This window comes from Diabrotica virgifera, chromosome 8, assembly GCF_917563875.1.
Source record: "Diabrotica virgifera virgifera chromosome 8, PGI_DIABVI_V3a".
In the NCBI taxonomy this organism is placed as follows: Eukaryota; Metazoa; Arthropoda; class Insecta; order Coleoptera; family Chrysomelidae; genus Diabrotica; species Diabrotica virgifera.
Genome location: NC_065450.1, coordinates 226,152,105 through 226,169,930, shown reverse-complemented (window position 1 = coordinate 226,169,930; position 17,826 = coordinate 226,152,105). Strand labels below are relative to the sequence as shown.

Genomic DNA, 17,826 nt, shown 5'->3' with positions numbered 1-17,826 from the left:
TGATCGCCCTGTATGTTCTTAACGGTGTAATATAAACTTATTTTTTTAATGATTTTGACTGTCAATATTAAAGTAGTTTTGTAACAATGTACAATTTTTTTATAACTACACAAATTGTATACAGAGTAAGTCAAAATGTAAATACAAGATTTTCTCCATAATTTTAAATGGAACACCCTGTATTTTATATTATTATCGAAAAGTTCTATCACTATACTTACATATCTTTTAAATATTCCCTATACCTAAAGCTATTAGTTTTCGAGGTATTTTAGTTTTATTGTCGATAACAACATTTATTACTTAGTTATTAATAACAATACTTTATTTTATTAAAATTTATTAAAAAAACTAAATTAAATAAAAAAAATGTCCAACGTACTTGAAGTGATACAAAGGTGTTCAAAATGACCTTTCATAACGTAAAATTGTGTCTGTTTACACTACCATTTTTGTGGAATGTTGCTTCGTCTCCAAAAAAAAAGGAACAAACTCAAAAAATCTCTCTGTATAACTATTTGTTGTTGTGACCATTGACAAAATTATATCTTCGTTCTAAATTATCCTCAACAAGTTCCTGATGTAATTGTATATGAGTTGGGTGCATGTTGTTTTTCTTGAGTATGTTTTGAATAGATCCATAACTTATATCTTGCTCTCTTGTAATATTTTGAATACTTGTATGAGGATTTTCTGTAACAGACAAACATTGTAAAACATTTAATTCATTTTCATCCGTAATAATGATTTTTGTTTTTTCCTTTGCTTCATAAACAGAACCAGTGCGATTAAACCTGTCTAATAAGTTGTCAAATGCTCTCTTATTTGATTGTTGACGCTACGGACACCGTTCCTTATAAATTCTTGTGGCAACTAAATTAGTTTTTGAAACACTCTCCTAAAATCCATATCATGTCTGTCATTTCTTCACGACTAAAATTCATTGTTAGGTAACAATTATAACAATATGGCAAACAATTATAATCAATAACAAAAACAAAAACGTACAGATAATTAAAATCTTACATCTGACAGTTATTGTGTCAATTATTTCAAAGCCACCTTAAACAGCAATTTATAGTTCCCATTTCTTAGCGGAAAATTAATATCATTTTGTTAGTAAATATAAAATTGTCGTTATTGTATAGAATTTACCATAAACTTGGAGAAAAAATGAAATGCAGTCTAATTTTAATTATCATTAACAAACTCATTGGAGGTTTCTAATATTAAGGGTAATTAATTGACTAATAAACGTATCTATGAGTTATCAGCAATACAACTAAAATATCTTGAAAACTAATAACTTTAGGTATAGGGAATATTTAAAAGATATGCAAGTATAACAAACAAACTTTTCGATGGTAGTATAAAATACAGGGTGTTCCATTTAAAAATATGAAGAAAATCTTTTATTTGCATTTTGACTTACCCTGTATACAATTTGCGTAGTGATAAAAAAATTGTACGTTGTTGCAAAACTACTTTAATATTGACAGTTAACAGCAGTAAAAAAATAAGTTTATATTATACTGTTAGAATCATACAGGGCGATCAAATCAGTATGATTTTTTGATAAAAGTTCTCATAACTTTGAAACACTCAGTATAACCCTAGGCAAGTGTTATATCTTTTTAATCAGAAAAATGTAGAAAAACCAGATTTTGAATAAAATACAGGGTGTTCTATTTAAAAAAAACATAACTTTGGTTTGGCACCGTGATATGGAGGACCTTGTATATTTCTCACTAATTTTAAAATGTGTACATTAAAGGTGTCTATAACTTTTATTCACAACTTTTTTTCATATATTTTATATTAACAGATATATTGGACTTTGTCACAGAAGTTGATCACCCTGTATGTGATGAAGCAGAAGGTACTGGGTTCTTTCTGTGGTGGTGGATACACTAATTTCAGGGCTTTCTTATGGAGTTTTTGATTTAAAAGTTTGTTAACTGTTTGTCGTTATAGCCGTTTTTTATCTCAGGACCTTATAGACCTCAGGAGTATATCGGATTTATACTATAAGCAACCAGCAAAAGTACGTGTTAACGATCAGCTGTCAGAGGAAATTGATATCAGACGTGGGGTGAGACAGGGATGCGTGTTGTCGCCTATTCTTTTTAATGCCTACTCGGAAGAGATTTTGAAAAAAGCTCTTGGGGCTGAAACAGTAACAACATTAGATATACGGATGACCCTGTCATCTTAGCCGAAAATATTGGGGATCTTCAGAGGCTGGTGACCAGAATAGCGGAGTTTGGACAAGAATACGGTCTAACAATGAACGTCAAGAAGTGGAAGTTCTAGTATTGTGGAGTCTCGGATATTTTCCACCCAAGAAACTTTTAAAATTCTTCTATAGCACCTCATTTCTAAAGCCTCAAAGCGATTTAGATCACTTTTATTCATAAAGTAAGACCAAGGCAACGTAGTAGCAAAGTAGGCATATCCGCAATACCAATTTTAGGTCTATGTTACATAATACCTTGGACATCCTTCTAAAAGCAGCTTTCGCCTGCTCAAGTTTGGTACTATTCACATATTATAGACGATTTTTTATTCTGTTGTTTACTTTATGAGTATTTTGGTTTTCCGTATGTTCAGATCAAGACATATTTCCTTGCAGCCCTCAACGACACTGTCAAGTAATGTTTGCAGATCTTCTTGAGTAGAAGCTAGGAGTACTGTGTCGTCTCCATATTGCAAAATATTGATCACCTCACGGTTCACAATTATTTATTCTTGTTTTTCAGAAAGTATATTTCTGAAAATTATTTCGAAGTAAACATTGAAAAGAAGGGGCCGAAGAGGCATACTTTCGGTACTCCTGTTTTAATTTTTAGAGACTGTGACTCAAAACTGTCTACTAAAACTGATGGTGTTTGATTTCAATATAAATTTGCAATTATACGAATATCTCTGCCATGCAAGCTAATGTATCTTACAACTTCGATCAATATAGAGTGCTTAACACGTTCAAATGCCTTTTGGAAGTCAATAAAACAATAGTACAGGTCTACAGATATATCACATCTTTGAGCATATACAACCCAATGCCTCTCTCGTTCCAAACCCGTTACGGAAACCAAACTGTGTGTCACTTAGTTACAGCCATGTATTATCTTTATATAACCAACTAATATAACCCTTATTTTGTGCTCTTTCTCAACTTAACGTTTGTTTCAGGCCTCGACAATAGACGGTAGACGTAAAGGAGCCTGCCTATTCTGTCAGGAATACTTCATGGAGTTGTACTTATTGGCCGAACTGAAAACTATTAGTCTGAAGGTGACGACAGTAGACATGCAGAAACCTCCTCCTGATTTCCGTACGAATTTTGAAGCGACGCCCCCACCGATCCTGATAGACAGAGGGATGGCCATCTTGGAAAACGAGAAAATCGAAAGACATATCATGAAGAACGTGCCAGGAGGTCATAATTTATTTGTACAGGTAAGTTACCCTCAATTTGTGAAAACAAACAACTGTCGATATTTGAACTCTTTTTGTAACTTTGCGTCGATTGATACACGATTTCACTAATTTTTACCAAACTTCCGATCATAACGTGGTACTTCCGGTTACAACTTTTTAACCGAAAGTGATATAAAAGCCGGAAATATATATTTGGTCTCGGCTTGCCAAGACGCGTCGAATAATACATCGCTTGTACTATTTCGGCGATTTTAAAACAGTACTTCCGGTTGCAATTCTGGAACCGGAGTTTGAGGTTAAATTTCTCACCTTTAATACTAACGTGTGATCCAAAATTATTGTCACCATAGGTGGCTCTGAACGACAGAGATAGCTATACAGTGCATGTCCTTATTAATTCAGATATACTTTCCAGTTTACGTCAACTTTGACAGATACTTGTCAGTGTACGTACGTCAACTTAAAAAACACTATAATTGAACATAAAAAGTAGCAGAGGAAGCAAAACTTTAACTTTATACGAATTAAAAGGTCTTGAGATTGTGTATCTTTTCAACGTGTTTTCAATCTTTATTCTTTGTTTGGAAAAGTGATCATAACAACACTGAATATAGCCGCAGTTGGCCGTGACGCCACACTCCGGCGGTCTTTCATATTAAAACAAGACATACGTATTTTTTTTGCACGGATAGCTTTGATCCCAATAATTGTGGATCGCTCGTTATCTTTGGGTTCTCATTCGACATTTCATGTGTCATTCTGTCTATCCCAATAACAGAGTAGTTGTGTTTACGGATGGACAGACAGACATGGATAATTCAAGATTTTCACCTTTTAATATAAAATGGGTGAAAACAATAATCTAAAGGGCAGTAAGAGATGCGACACAAAAATGACAGTAGATTTTGGTCTAAGATCAAAGCATTATGAGGGCAAGAGAGAACAGTAATATACGGCAGAAAATATGAACATAACAAGATACAACATAAAGAACACGAAATGGTAAAACTTTGGAAAAAGTATTACACCTGTATATTTAAATTAGAAAACAGAAGCCCGAACTCAAATGACACATCAAGCTCAAAGGAAGAAAAGAAACAGCACATGGATAATAGAGAAAGAAGAAGTCATTGAAGCAACAAATATAATTAAAAACGGAAAATCTGGAGGAGAAGATGGAATAGAACCAGAAATGATGAAATGGATGGGCAATGAAGGCATAGATTGGTTATGGATCATATGTAATGAAGCATTGAAGCAAAATAAAATACCAAAACATTGGGAAAATACCACATGGAAGAACTATGAAGCGATATGTCTAGCACAAGTGGCTTTTAAACTATATACTAAAATAATAGAGAATAAATTAAAAGCCGAAATGAAAAAAGAAGCCAGAAATAAAATGATTTAACATAAAATAACAATAAAGTAAAATAACCAGAAAACAATTAGAATGGTTTGTGCACGTACAGAGGATGGGAGACGAAAGATTGCCAAAGAGAATATTAGAAACTAAAAGAGCAAATAAATGAAAGAAAGAACTGCCAAGTTAAATCTGGATAAAGGAAGTTATAAAAGCAGGTAAATTACAATGAAATGAGAATGATATATAGAAACAAAAAAAGAATGGAAAAAAGAATTGACACCAACACAACAAAAATTCAACTGATTTAAAAATATTATATCGCTAATTGCTAAAGTTACGCTTATGACCTCCAAGCAGTATAACTTGTTCATAATAGTTATCATTTTTCAAGGTACTCAAAACCAATAAATTACAGTATAAAAACAAATGACAAACGTGAACATAAAAATAAATATTTAAAGCCGGATGACCAGGAAACGCATTGTCCTTATACAACACTCTCGATCTTGACAAATGATTTTTCAGTACGAAACACCAAGAAATTTCAATCAATACGTATTTTGTCTAAGTGAATTATAATGTTTTCGCGACAACAACAAAGTTCAAGGCACATAGTAATGACCTTGAAATGCATTTTATACCTTTTTCTTTAATTGCAAATTTGTCATGTTCAATAAAATATTTTTTATGTTACACCGGATTAAACCGTTTATTTTCAATGACTCTCTTCAGACAGACTGTTTTTTAAGCATAATATAATTCACAGAATATCACTGAACGATATCGCTAACCGTTTTCAGCTACGTACTGATCTCATCCAAATAATGGTATCACCCTTCAGAATTCCCAAAGCTTCATATACCTGGACAGAGAGCTAAATAGTCAGCTAGACCACTCAAAAGAAATTAGAAGACGCATTGAAATAGCAAGGTCTGGTTTTATGAACATGCGTAAAATGCTCTGTAAACCCAAGCTATCAGTCACAATAAGATTGAGAACACTAAAGTGTTGATGTGTGGTCTGTATTACTAAAGAGCTATGAGACCTGAACATTAAAACAGTATGACGTCAACAAATTGTACTGAATTCATTCGAAATGTGGATGTACCGCCGAATGCTAAGAATAAGCTGGATCAGCAGAACTACTAATGAAGAAGTAAGGGAAATAATGAACACACGTCCTCATCTGGTCAATAAAATCAAAATTAGAAAGACTTCATATCTAGGACGCATAATACTCCAGGTATTATTAGAAGGCAAAATCGAAGGTAGAATAACAGCAGACTTGCCCGTTGGAAATCCCTCTTTTGAAGAAACCCGAAAGGCCTTAAATAAGCTGAAAAATCACAAAGCGCCGGGTACGGACGAGATACCAGCAGAATTTCTGTAATATGGTGGAGAAACACTACATCGCCAAATCCACTAATTAATAACACAGCTATGGTTAGAAGAAAGGATACCAGCAAGACGCAAGGAAAACATCATAGTGCCCATCCACAAAAAAGGGGACAAAACAAAATGCGCGAATTACAGAAGGATTTCACTCTTAAACACAGCATATAAAATCCTCTCGAACATCATTCTTAGTAAACTAACCTCTTATGCTGAAAATGTCCTAGGAGAATATCAAGCCGGTTTTAGGGCAAACAGATCCACAATAGATCAACTATTCACGCTGAGACAGCTTCTAGAAAGGGGATGGGAGTGTAACAGACCCATGCACAATCTCTTCATAGACTTTCGACAGACATATGACAGCGTAGAAAGAAGCCAAGTATGGAATGCCATGGCGGAGTTCTCAATACCAAAGAAACACATTCGGATGACTAAAGTCTGTATGGAGGGTGGAATGTCAAAGGTACGTGTAAATAATAAACTGTCTGACAGCTTCGGAATCAACAGTGGACTCAAACTGTGTGATGCGTTATCTCCACTACTTTTTAACCTTGTAATAGACAAAGCCATGAGGTCGACCGAATTAAAAACAGAACTGCTATCGGTTCAAGGTCCCAAGTTATTACTAGCATACGCAGATGACTTGATCTCGTTGGAGACTCCATCCTATCCACAAAAGCCATTTTCAACAAGGTGGAAGGAACAAGCGAAGTAGGGCTGAGGATTAATGAAGAAAAGACGAAATATGTGTATATTAATAGAACGACACGAAGAGACAGAATAAGACAAAATGTGACGGTCAACACTTTCAATTTCGAAAGAGTACAACGTTTTAAGTATCTATTTTTAGACTTAGATTAGTTTTGATAACACTGAAGTATTTTCCATTTTCTTGTCTGCACCTCGTAAGTTCTTAAATGTCAGCTTCCTTGTAAAAGAATGAACTGAGAAGAATGTCACTGCAACTGGTTTGTAACAATTCTCTCTAAAACATTATTAAATTTCAAACAATGATTGGCATGATGTAATCCACGATGTGAAAATTTATTCATATACAGTTAATAATAAAACAGACTTTTACGAACAGTAATATTCCTTTCGCCATAAAGAGAAGAATTATTGCAAATAATGATACGGATATCTACATAGATTTGTACTAAATTCGCGAATTTTGTCGTGAAAATATTGAAGTTGTATTTTATTCTAGTGTCCAGCTTCCAGTCACAAATTTTAGACTAATAGCCGTGCCATTTTGGATATTGTCAGCGTAGTAAACGACTCTACAGAATGTGTTACCTATCTCAAATCCAGCTTACTGGGAAGGTTTCCTATTATTTTGTCCATTATTAAATTACATATGATATAACATGTCTTTCTTCTCTTTTATAGTCACATATACATGCAGTGGTTACTAAATTTGCACTTTACCTCTCCTGTAAATAGTTTAATAGTTAATTACTTCAAAGTCATCACAAATATGGCGATGTCTAATGCATCAAGAACTCGGCCATTAGCACTGCCAAAGATAAATCTTAGATTAATCTCTGATAAGACCGTCGTGTTTCTGTTAATAGACGCAAATAAAGTTAGAACAAACCGATTAAAAGCCCATGAAATTTTACGAGCAATTAAATTTGATCCTTCATTGAATTTTATGTACTTCTAAACCTGTTTCGACAGTCGTGAAGTTAGAGATGGCTCACTTAGGAGTCATCGAATCTTTGGAACTAATATCAGCGAAGTTATTTGTAGATTTACAACAAGAAAATAAAGACGGTATCTTGTACTGCAAATATGTATTAGAAGAACAGCATTTTTGTGTCTTCTAATACTGTGTCAAGACTTGAAGAAAGCTTTTGACAGAGTATGACTCAAACATGTATAATTCCATCTTCTTTATAATACAGGGTGATTGATTAGTAGGATAAAGCTCAATAGCTCTGCTATAGTAATAGATAGCAATAAAAGTTAATAACAAAAATTTTAGCCACCTTTGAGCTTCACATTACAAAATTAGTTAGAATGTTACAGGGTGTTCGATAACACAGTGGCAGACCTAACTTATGTTTTTTTAAATGGAACACCCTATATTTTATTTTAAATTCGAAATCCTGTTAACTTCTCCATCTCAAAAATATAAAGGTTTGTAATGTTGTACAGGGTATTTACAAAGTTATAACCAATTTTGTATGAAAATCGTAACAAGTTCAACTCCCTGTATAAATAAAAATAAGCACAACAGCAATGGTTTATTAATGCCATATTTTTTATTTATTGTCAAAATTTTTAAGAATGATTGATATTGCTAATTTTCTTTATATCAAATACAGGGTGAGTCAAAATTCAAGTACATTATTTTCTCAGTAATGTTAAATGGAACACCCTGTATTTTATACCATTATTGAAAAGTAACATTACCGTACTTTAATTTTTATATGACATTCCCTATGTCCAAATTTATTAGTCATCCTTTACTATTAGTAAATCCTCTTAACTTCCCCATCACGAAAATATAAAGGTTTGTTATGTTATATAGGGCTTTTACAAAGTTATAACCAATTTTTTTATGAAAATCGTAACAAGTTCAGCTCCCTGTATAAATAAAAAAAGCACAACAGCGATGGTTTATTGGTGCCATATTTTTTGTTGATTGTGAAAATTTTTAAAAATTGTTGATATTGCTAATTTTCCTTATATCGAATACAGGGTGAGTCAAAACGCAAATACATTATTTTCTCAGTAATGTTAAATGGAACACCCTGTATTTTATACCATTATTGAAAAGTAACATTACCGTACTTTAATTTTTATATGACATTCCCTATGTCCAAATTTATTAGTTTTCGAGATATTCTCATTTTTCAGAACAAATTATTTTCGGTGTCTAAATTTATCTAAATTTTAAGTAAGCCATGACTGAATTGACAATTGAAGATTACCGATTATCAATCCGTTAATCAATGTAACACTGTAGCAAATAAAGAAATAAAAATAATTTATTAGTAATACATTTCACAAACAAAAACACAACCACTACATGCAACATTTTTGAAACAATTAAAAACTATCTTTTTATGTAAATGCAACAAATAAACAAAGAAAATTAGTAATAAATTTTACATAAAAACACACAAACACAAAATACAATATTTTGTGAAGACAATTAAACGCTACTTTTGTATGTAAATGTAACAATGTAACAAATAAAGAACGAAACATAATTTATCAGTAATACATTTTGCAAAAAAACAAGTTTGAAAAAATTAGAAGCTACTTTTAATAAAATATTTTTAATATTTAATTACATAAAGTGTTCAAAATTATCTCATAACACATTTATGTACTCCTAAAAACGATCATTGAATGAGCTACTTACTCTACGGAGCATTTGTAAATTAACACATCGAAATACACTTTGTATTCTATTTTTCATCTCATCTCTTGTTGTTGGAGGTATTTTATAAACTTCATTATTAACGTAACCCCAAAAAATTCAGTCCAGTTTATTAAATTCTGGTGATTTGGGTGGCCACGCTACTGGTCCATTGAAAAATGAAAATATCTCGAAAACTAATAAATTTAGACATAGGGATTGTTATCTAAAAATTAAAGTACGGTAATGGTACTTTTCAATAGTGATATAAAATACAGGGTGTTCTATTTAAAATTACTGAGAAAATAATGTACTTGCGTTTTGACTCACCCTGTATTTGATATAAAGAAAATTAGCAATATCGACCATTCTTGAAAATTTTGACAATACGTTAAAAAATATGGCAATAATAAACCATTGTTGTTTTGCTTATTTTTATTTATACAGGGAGTTGAACTTGTTACGATTTTCATATAAAATTGGTTATAACTTTGTAAATACCCTTTATAACATAACATACCTTTATATTTTTGTGATGGAGAAGTTAACAGGATTTCGAATTTAAATAAAATATAGGGTGTTCCATTTAAAAAAACATAAGTTTCGTCTGCCACTGTGTTATCGAACACCCTGTAACATTCTAACTAATTTTGTAATGTGAAGTTCAAAGGTGGCTAAAATTTTTGTTATTAACTTTTAGTGCTATCTATTACTATAGTGGAGCTATTGAGCTTTACCCTACTAACCAATCGCCCTGTAGAGAGATCCCTAGATATCATAAAAACTGTTGAAAACATTTACTCAAATAACAAAATAAAAATCAGAATAGATGGACAACTTACAGAATCTATACGTTGAGCTTCGCTGGTATCGCCAACTAGCGGATTACTAGTACAACTTCGGTTGGAAATTTTCAAATTTATTATTTAATTCTTACCGTGTAATATTTACAACGCAAAGAAGTAATTAGATTGTAATAATCGATGGTTAATATCAGTAAGTAAAAAATGTATGATTCATTATGATTATTTTTTAAAGATTTTGTTTATCATTTGAACGTTCTATTGATAAAGTATTAGTTTCCTTCTTTCCTAATTCCGATACTTTCACAGTTATCGTGTAGATGGTGCTTAGATTAATAGCCTAATTATATAATTGATGGATTCGACCGTTACTTGATTCGAACACTTGAGAAAGGCACTCCGCCGAAACAGCTGTAGTCACTTAGATATAATAAATTTTGTGGAAGTATAGAAAACAAACGTTTTCAGTTTTTTATTGTTAGCCTAATTATATTATAAAATGTTAAAAAAGAATGTGTGTGTACTTTGTACGCACGTAAGAAGTTATACTTCTACTACATATTATGTGATTTTTAAGACAATACCAAAAATTTAAAAAAATAAAAGAATAAAACGCACACAAACACATTGAACAATGCCACAAGGAAAAAATGATTTCTGAACGATAATAATTGTTGGCAAAAATTTTAAATACGCATTTTCTGAAAAAAAAATTATATAACAAATATACTTACAATCATAACATGCATAAAAAAATAAAAAAATAAAACTTGCATCGGGAATTGAACCCATGAATTTCGTGGCGCTTTGATTCGTAATCGAAGCGTAGACTCACTCGTCCAATCACACATTATTTATCATGTGGAAAAATACGGTAACTGAACGTTTTACTGTTTGACAGTTGTTTTGAAAATTAAATTATGTAGTTTAAATTTTGTAGAAGAAAATATAAAAATATAACAAAACAGTAAGAAAACAATATATTAGATGAAGATTGGTAGAACTTTTGTTGGTAATCAAATTAAGTATGTAAATCAAAGCATTACATACCTACTAGATAAATAAATCTACGCCAAAAAATCATAATTTAAAAATAAAAATCGAACCTAATTTGGGATTTCTCTCTAAAATCCGCATTCTTGAGAAAATAAATGTATGTATTTCAACCTAATCCAAATGTATAATTACAATATGATTATAATAAAAACTACTTACCAAATTAGAATGAGTTTTCCTTGTCCAAAATAGTTCAAAAGTCCAAAAATATAGGTATATGAAAACTATTTAAAAAGGCAGTATAACCATTAACTAACTTTTGTTTGTTGTTTCTTTTCACACAAATTTTAAAACGCAACAACCATAAATAATCTAACTACAGCTGGGCCACAGCCGCCATATTGAATAATTTTTGACATGTCATTTGAACATCCAATCAGAACAAAGTTATAATGCGCATGCGCCCGGTCGCTAGGTTTTACCATATAAAAATTCACCCTCTATCGCCGGTAAAGAAGTATAACTTCAAAAAACAAATTTCAGTATTTAAAACGTAAGTACTAAGGTATATATAAAAATATATACCACACCTTTGGCCAACTATAGTCTATTGGGACCGTGCAAGTTCGGCAAAGCGACCCCTATTTCTACGCTCTATACTAAAATTCGCACTTTTAATTATATTGGCCAATTATATTAGTCCTGGTTACTGGATAATTGTCAAGGCCATAGTCCAAAAAAATAATAAGAAGAAAAAATAAGATTCAGGTTATGTTATGAAAACGTCAACAATTGTATGTAGTAAATAAAATTAGTTATTAAAATGCAGTACTGCAAGCAAAATAAAATTAATTAAATTTACCTTTATATAATAATTGCATATCATATCAGTATTGTGGAGCAATATATAATTTTTCTGCTTCATTGACAGAAGGTATGAAATATACGTCAATTTGACAATATGAATTATTTAAGATAGTTGCAATATTTCTCCGCGACTCGCGCAGTGTCGTTTCTCGTTTCCCCTTCCAAGTACTTGCACACCGCGAATAGTGTCCTATTAATGTTTTTAATTGTCACTACGAATAAAACTTTTTGATGAACACATGATTTTTGAACACATGGTGAAGTAAATAGAAAGTAGAGGTATTTGCTTAATGATTCCTTTTAGTGATGAAAATGTATAGCAAAATTACTTCAGTAATTATATTTTACCAGACTGTATATGAGTCAAATCGTGGTTCAAAGATGTAAAAATCACAAGGCGATGAATCGGGACTATAGAATGGATGGATAAGGTCCAAATACCAGAAGCTGAAAACATAATACATGCGGCACAAAATAGGGAAACATATCGTTTAATGGTCGCCAACCTTCGGTATAACACGACACGTACATAAAGGTCTTAGCGATTTATAGAGATAGGGCAAACACTCCTGACCATGGAGCTGCGCGAAGGCGGATATTTTCACGTTACATAGTACAGTGCGTACCAAATTTCGTCTACTGCGCCGTGGTCACGAGTGTTTGCACTATCTCTAGCATGTATTACAATACAATAACGAATAGTGATTTAGCATTTATTACCATCATATTGGTAAACCCGGACCTCAAATAATCACGGCTCAGGTACTTTTTGAGCAGTATTGATATGACTTGACCGAGATTACGATATTTCGTATTCTTCACGATTTTATCTTTTCTTTAATTTTATTAGAACTGATAATTGTTGTGGCTTGATTTACATTTAGGATTATGATTAATTGTTGTTTTATAACTTACGTCTATGGTGGAAGTCAAGCTGAACTGTTGACCAAACTGCTTTAAGCAATAAATTACTACACCCAAGGAACATCTCTACATTAGACAAGTCTATTATTTAGTATGACTCATAAATGGTAATCTCCAGTTTTAAAAATAGACACCAATAAAGGTTTTGAGATTTCCATAGTTAATTACGTATAAATATGTGCATTTTTGCCGATGGTCAAAGATGTATACGAGGGATAAGACATATGTTCAACAATTACTATTAAAACATATTCTAAAACCTTATTTTCTTGTAGGACAAAGAAGTAGCAACATTGATTGAAAATCTCTACACAAAGTTCAAAACGTACGTTAGAAAGTTTGAATCGACTGACACCACAGAAAATAGGCAACCTCTATATTCGCATTTGGAGAGGATCAACGACTTCATGGCAAAGAGAGGCACGAGATTTTTAACTGGTGACACTATGTCCTGTTTTGACTGTGAATTGATGCCTAGGTGAGTATTTGGTATTACATATTAAACGATATCTATTCTTGAATATTAAGCGTGATAGAATCTATTTAGTTATTAATAAAAGAACAGATTTGTCACTTTAAGCTTAGTACATGCTGCGTGTTTTTGTTCTCTCTTCACACTCTGTATATCTTTCATTTCTTTCACGAGCATATTTTTCTTCTTCTTGACTGGCTTTACGGCTCGGTGTGAAAAAGGAAGACCATATCGAAGGTGAGACTCGAACAAAGAAAAATATATTATTTTGGAATTGATTTCCTTCGAAACAGATCTAATTGCATAGCCCGAAGCTTGCTTCTTACTTAGCAAATTAATATGGAGGGATCATTTTAGGTTGCTGTCTATAAAAATACCAAGAAATTTTACAGAATCAACGGTACTGATCTAGCTGTTCTAAAGAAGCAAGGGTTGAAGAACTCCTTTATAAGATAATGCTACTGTCTTTTCCACGTTAAAAGAGAGTAAATTAGAGTTGGACCAGGTTCCTATTGTAAGTAGATCAGATCAGAAGTTATAGTTGCATGAAGAGTTGCAATATTAGAGTTGCTCCGTATAATACTGGTATCATCAGCAAACAGACAAATTTTTCCATCGATTTTTCAGTCAGTTGTGTCATTTACAAAGAAAGGGGAAATTAGAGGGCCCAATACTGAACCTTGTGATATCCCACTTACAATGTTTTTGTGACTAGAGTCAGTATTATAATGCTCTAATCATTTGTTGCTTATTCTCTAAGTAAGATTGGAACCAATTCAAAGAAATACTTCGAATTCTGTAGAAATTTATTTTTTTGGTCAAAATGTGATTTACAAATCAATCAAAAGCTTTAGCATAATCACAAGAAACAGTGGCCGTGTAAATATTATTGTTTAGTGCTTGGTAAACCTCATGTACCTAGTACAGAAAACATCTTCTTCTTCTTCTTATGGTGCCTATCCGTTACGGATGTTGGACACTAACATGGCTATTCTGACTTTGTTGACTGCTGCCCTGAAAAGTCCGGTAGTGGTTAAGTTAAACCATTTTCGCAGGTTATGCAGCCAGGATATTCTTCTTCGTCCTGGACCTCTTTTCCCATGCACTTTATCTTGAAGTATGGTCCGAAGTAGGTCATATCGTTGTTCATTGCGCATTACATGGCCCAGGTATTCCAGTTTGCGACGTTTTATGGTTACGACTAGTTCGCGCTCTTTACCCATTCTATGTAGAACTTCTTCGTTGGTAACTCTGTCTATCCAGGAAATCCTCAAAATGCGTCTATAGCACCACATCTCAAATGCTTCGAGTCTCTTCAGTGATGCTTCAGTTAAGGTCCATGACTCCACGCCATATAAAAGAACGGAGAATACGTAGCACTTTAGTAAACGCACATACAGAAAATATGGCATCAGTAATATACAGAGTGGGCCAAAGAAAAGAGTCCACCTCGATATTTGGCAGTATTTATCCAATTTTAAGAAAATCAGGTCAATTTTTGATCTAAGTGGGACACATTTTTATGGTACATACAGTCCCTGGCCATATTATTATGACCACCTATGAATTTTTACAAAAATCAACTATTCCACTAGTTACGTTTTGTTTAAAATATGATTTTTAAATTAAATCTTGTAATGTAATGTTAATGTTATACATTAACTATATTATATTTAATAATAAACACCAATAAAACATTTATAAATGTTACATATTTATATACTTTTTAATATTTTGTTGAACTTCTGACCTTAATCAGACGGAAAATATTTGGGAGCTTTTAAAACGAGTATTTTCCGATGAAAAGGTCACTAACGAAATTGTTTTGATTAAAGAACTAATATATCGTTGAAACCACAATGACAAATTAAAGCAAAAAAAAAATTAGCTGCATTCAGAGTATGTCAAGACGGATACAAGCGCTAATCAAAGTTAAAGGGGGCTCAACAAAATATTGAAAAAATAAAAATATGTGATATTTTTAAATGTTTTATTGGTGTTGATTAACAAATATAATACATTTAATAATAAACAGCAATAAACCATTTCAAATTATCACATATTTGCCTTTTTTAAATATTTTGCTGAGCACCCTCTAACTTTGATTACCGCTAGTACCCGTCTTGGCATATTTTGAATGCAGTTAAATTTTTTTTTGCTTTAATTTGTCATTGTGGTTTCAATGAAATATTAGTTCTTTAATCAAAACAATTTCGCTATTACTTTTCATCAGAAATTTCTTGTTTTAAAAGCTCCCAAATATTTTCCATCTGATTAAGGTCAGAAGTTCAACAAAATATAAAAAAAATATAAATATGTAATATTTTTAAATATTTTATTGTTGTTTATTACTAAATATATTATAGTTAATGCATAGTACATTAACATTGCATAAGAAAACTAAATTTAAAAATAATATTTCAAACAAAACTTACCTAGAGGAATAGTTGATTTTTGTAAAAATTCATAGGTGGTCATAATAATATGGCCAGGGACTGTATATCTGTCATTTGTCAACCCCACCCCTTATTTTTAAATAGGGAATAGGGGTCGTGTGCTAGCTCATTTGAAAGGTTATTCAATTCTCTATTCAGTAATATTAACATTGACATTTTTCAAGAAAAATTATTTTGAATTAAATTAATTGACAAAAAAGACGAATGTATGTAATTTATTTAACTCAGAATACATTCTTCTGCGGACAGAAAACAAAAAAAAAATGTTTATTTGATAAATAAACATTGTTTGTTACTTAAATTCAATATTCAACCTACCAAGAGGCAGATGGGTGGCAGCTTGAACATTGAAATTAAACGAAAAGCAATGTCTGTTTATCAAAAAACATTTTTTTCTGTTTTGTGACAGCAGTAGAATGTATTTTGATTTAAATAAATTACATACATTCTTCTTTTTGTGTCAATTAATTTAATTAAAATATTTTTTTCTTGGGCACCTTATACAGTGAGCACGTAAAGGTTGGAATAAATTCATTTTCTCGAGAATGGATGATTTTGGAAAAAAATCCCGTAACAGGTCAATTTTTATTTTTAAATTAGTACTTTTTGGCATATATATCATACTAGTGACGTCACCCATCTGGGGATGATGACGTCATCGACGATTTTTTTAAATGACAATAGGGGTCGTGTGATAGCTCATTTGAAAGTTAATTCAATTCTCTATTCAGTAGTATAAACATTAACATAATTATTTATACAGGGCGTCCAAAAAAATTTTTTTGAATTAAATTTATTGACATAAAAAGAAGAATGTATGTAATTTATTTAATTCAAAACACATTTTACTGCTCTCATAAAACAGAAAAAATTGTTTATTTGAAAAATAATCATCGCTTTTCGCTTAAATTTAATGTTTTAGTGTTAACTGTCAAGTGGCAGGCAGCAAGAAACAATATTAAATAGATTTTATTTGTTAAATAAACATTTTTTTCTGTTTTCTGAGAGCAGTAAAATGTATTTTGAATTAAATAAATTACATGCATTCTTCATTTTGTCAATAAATTTAATTCACAAAAAATTTTTTTGGGCACCCTGTATAAATAATTATGATAATGTTTATACTACTGAATAGAGAATTGAATTACCTCTCAAATGAGCTATCACACAACCCCTATTCTCATTTAAAAAAATCTTCGATGACATCATCACGCCCAGATGGGTGACGTCACTAGTATGATATATATGCCAAAAAGTCCTAATTTAAAAATAAAAATTGACCTATTTCGGGATTTTTTTCCAAAATCATCCATTCTCGAGAAAATGAATTTATTCCAACCTCTACGTGCTCACTGAATAAATAATTATGTTAATGTTGATATTACTGAATAGAGAATTGAATAACCTTTCAAATGAGCCAGCACACGACCCCTATTTCCTATTTAAAAATAAGGGGTGGGGCAAGTGGAAGGGAAGGGGTTGACAAATGACATATGTACCATAAAAATGTGTCCGATCAAAAATTGACCTGTTTTTTTATTTCCTTAAAATCTAATAAATACTGCCAAATATCGAGGTCGACTCTTTTGTTTGGCCCACTCTGTATTTATTAGTTAAGAAACCGAACTGATTTTGTTATAAAATGTTGCTTTCAAGGGGAAAGGACATAAGTCTCTCAATAATTTTGGAAAGTATCGGTAGTAAGGCAATAGGTCCATAGTTGCAGGCATTAG

The 17,826-nt window shown here is 31.8% G+C and overlaps 1 protein-coding gene across 2 annotated transcripts in view; it reads left to right on the top strand.

Annotated features, from left to right (window-relative positions):
* Nucleotides 1-17,826, top strand: part of LOC114337268 (chloride intracellular channel exc-4) — an 87,546-nt gene that overhangs the window by 65,347 nt on the left and 4,373 nt on the right. For both annotated transcript variants that reach the window (XR_007700020.1, XM_028287683.2), the window contains exons 2-3: nt 3,193-3,459; nt 13,441-13,643. Coding sequence is in view for 1 of the 2 variants with exons in the window: in XM_028287683.2 (XP_028143484.1) it covers nt 3,193-3,459; nt 13,441-13,643 (470 nt within the window). In the remaining variant the exon portion in view is untranslated. The remainder of the gene's footprint in view (nt 1-3,192; nt 3,460-13,440; nt 13,644-17,826) is intronic.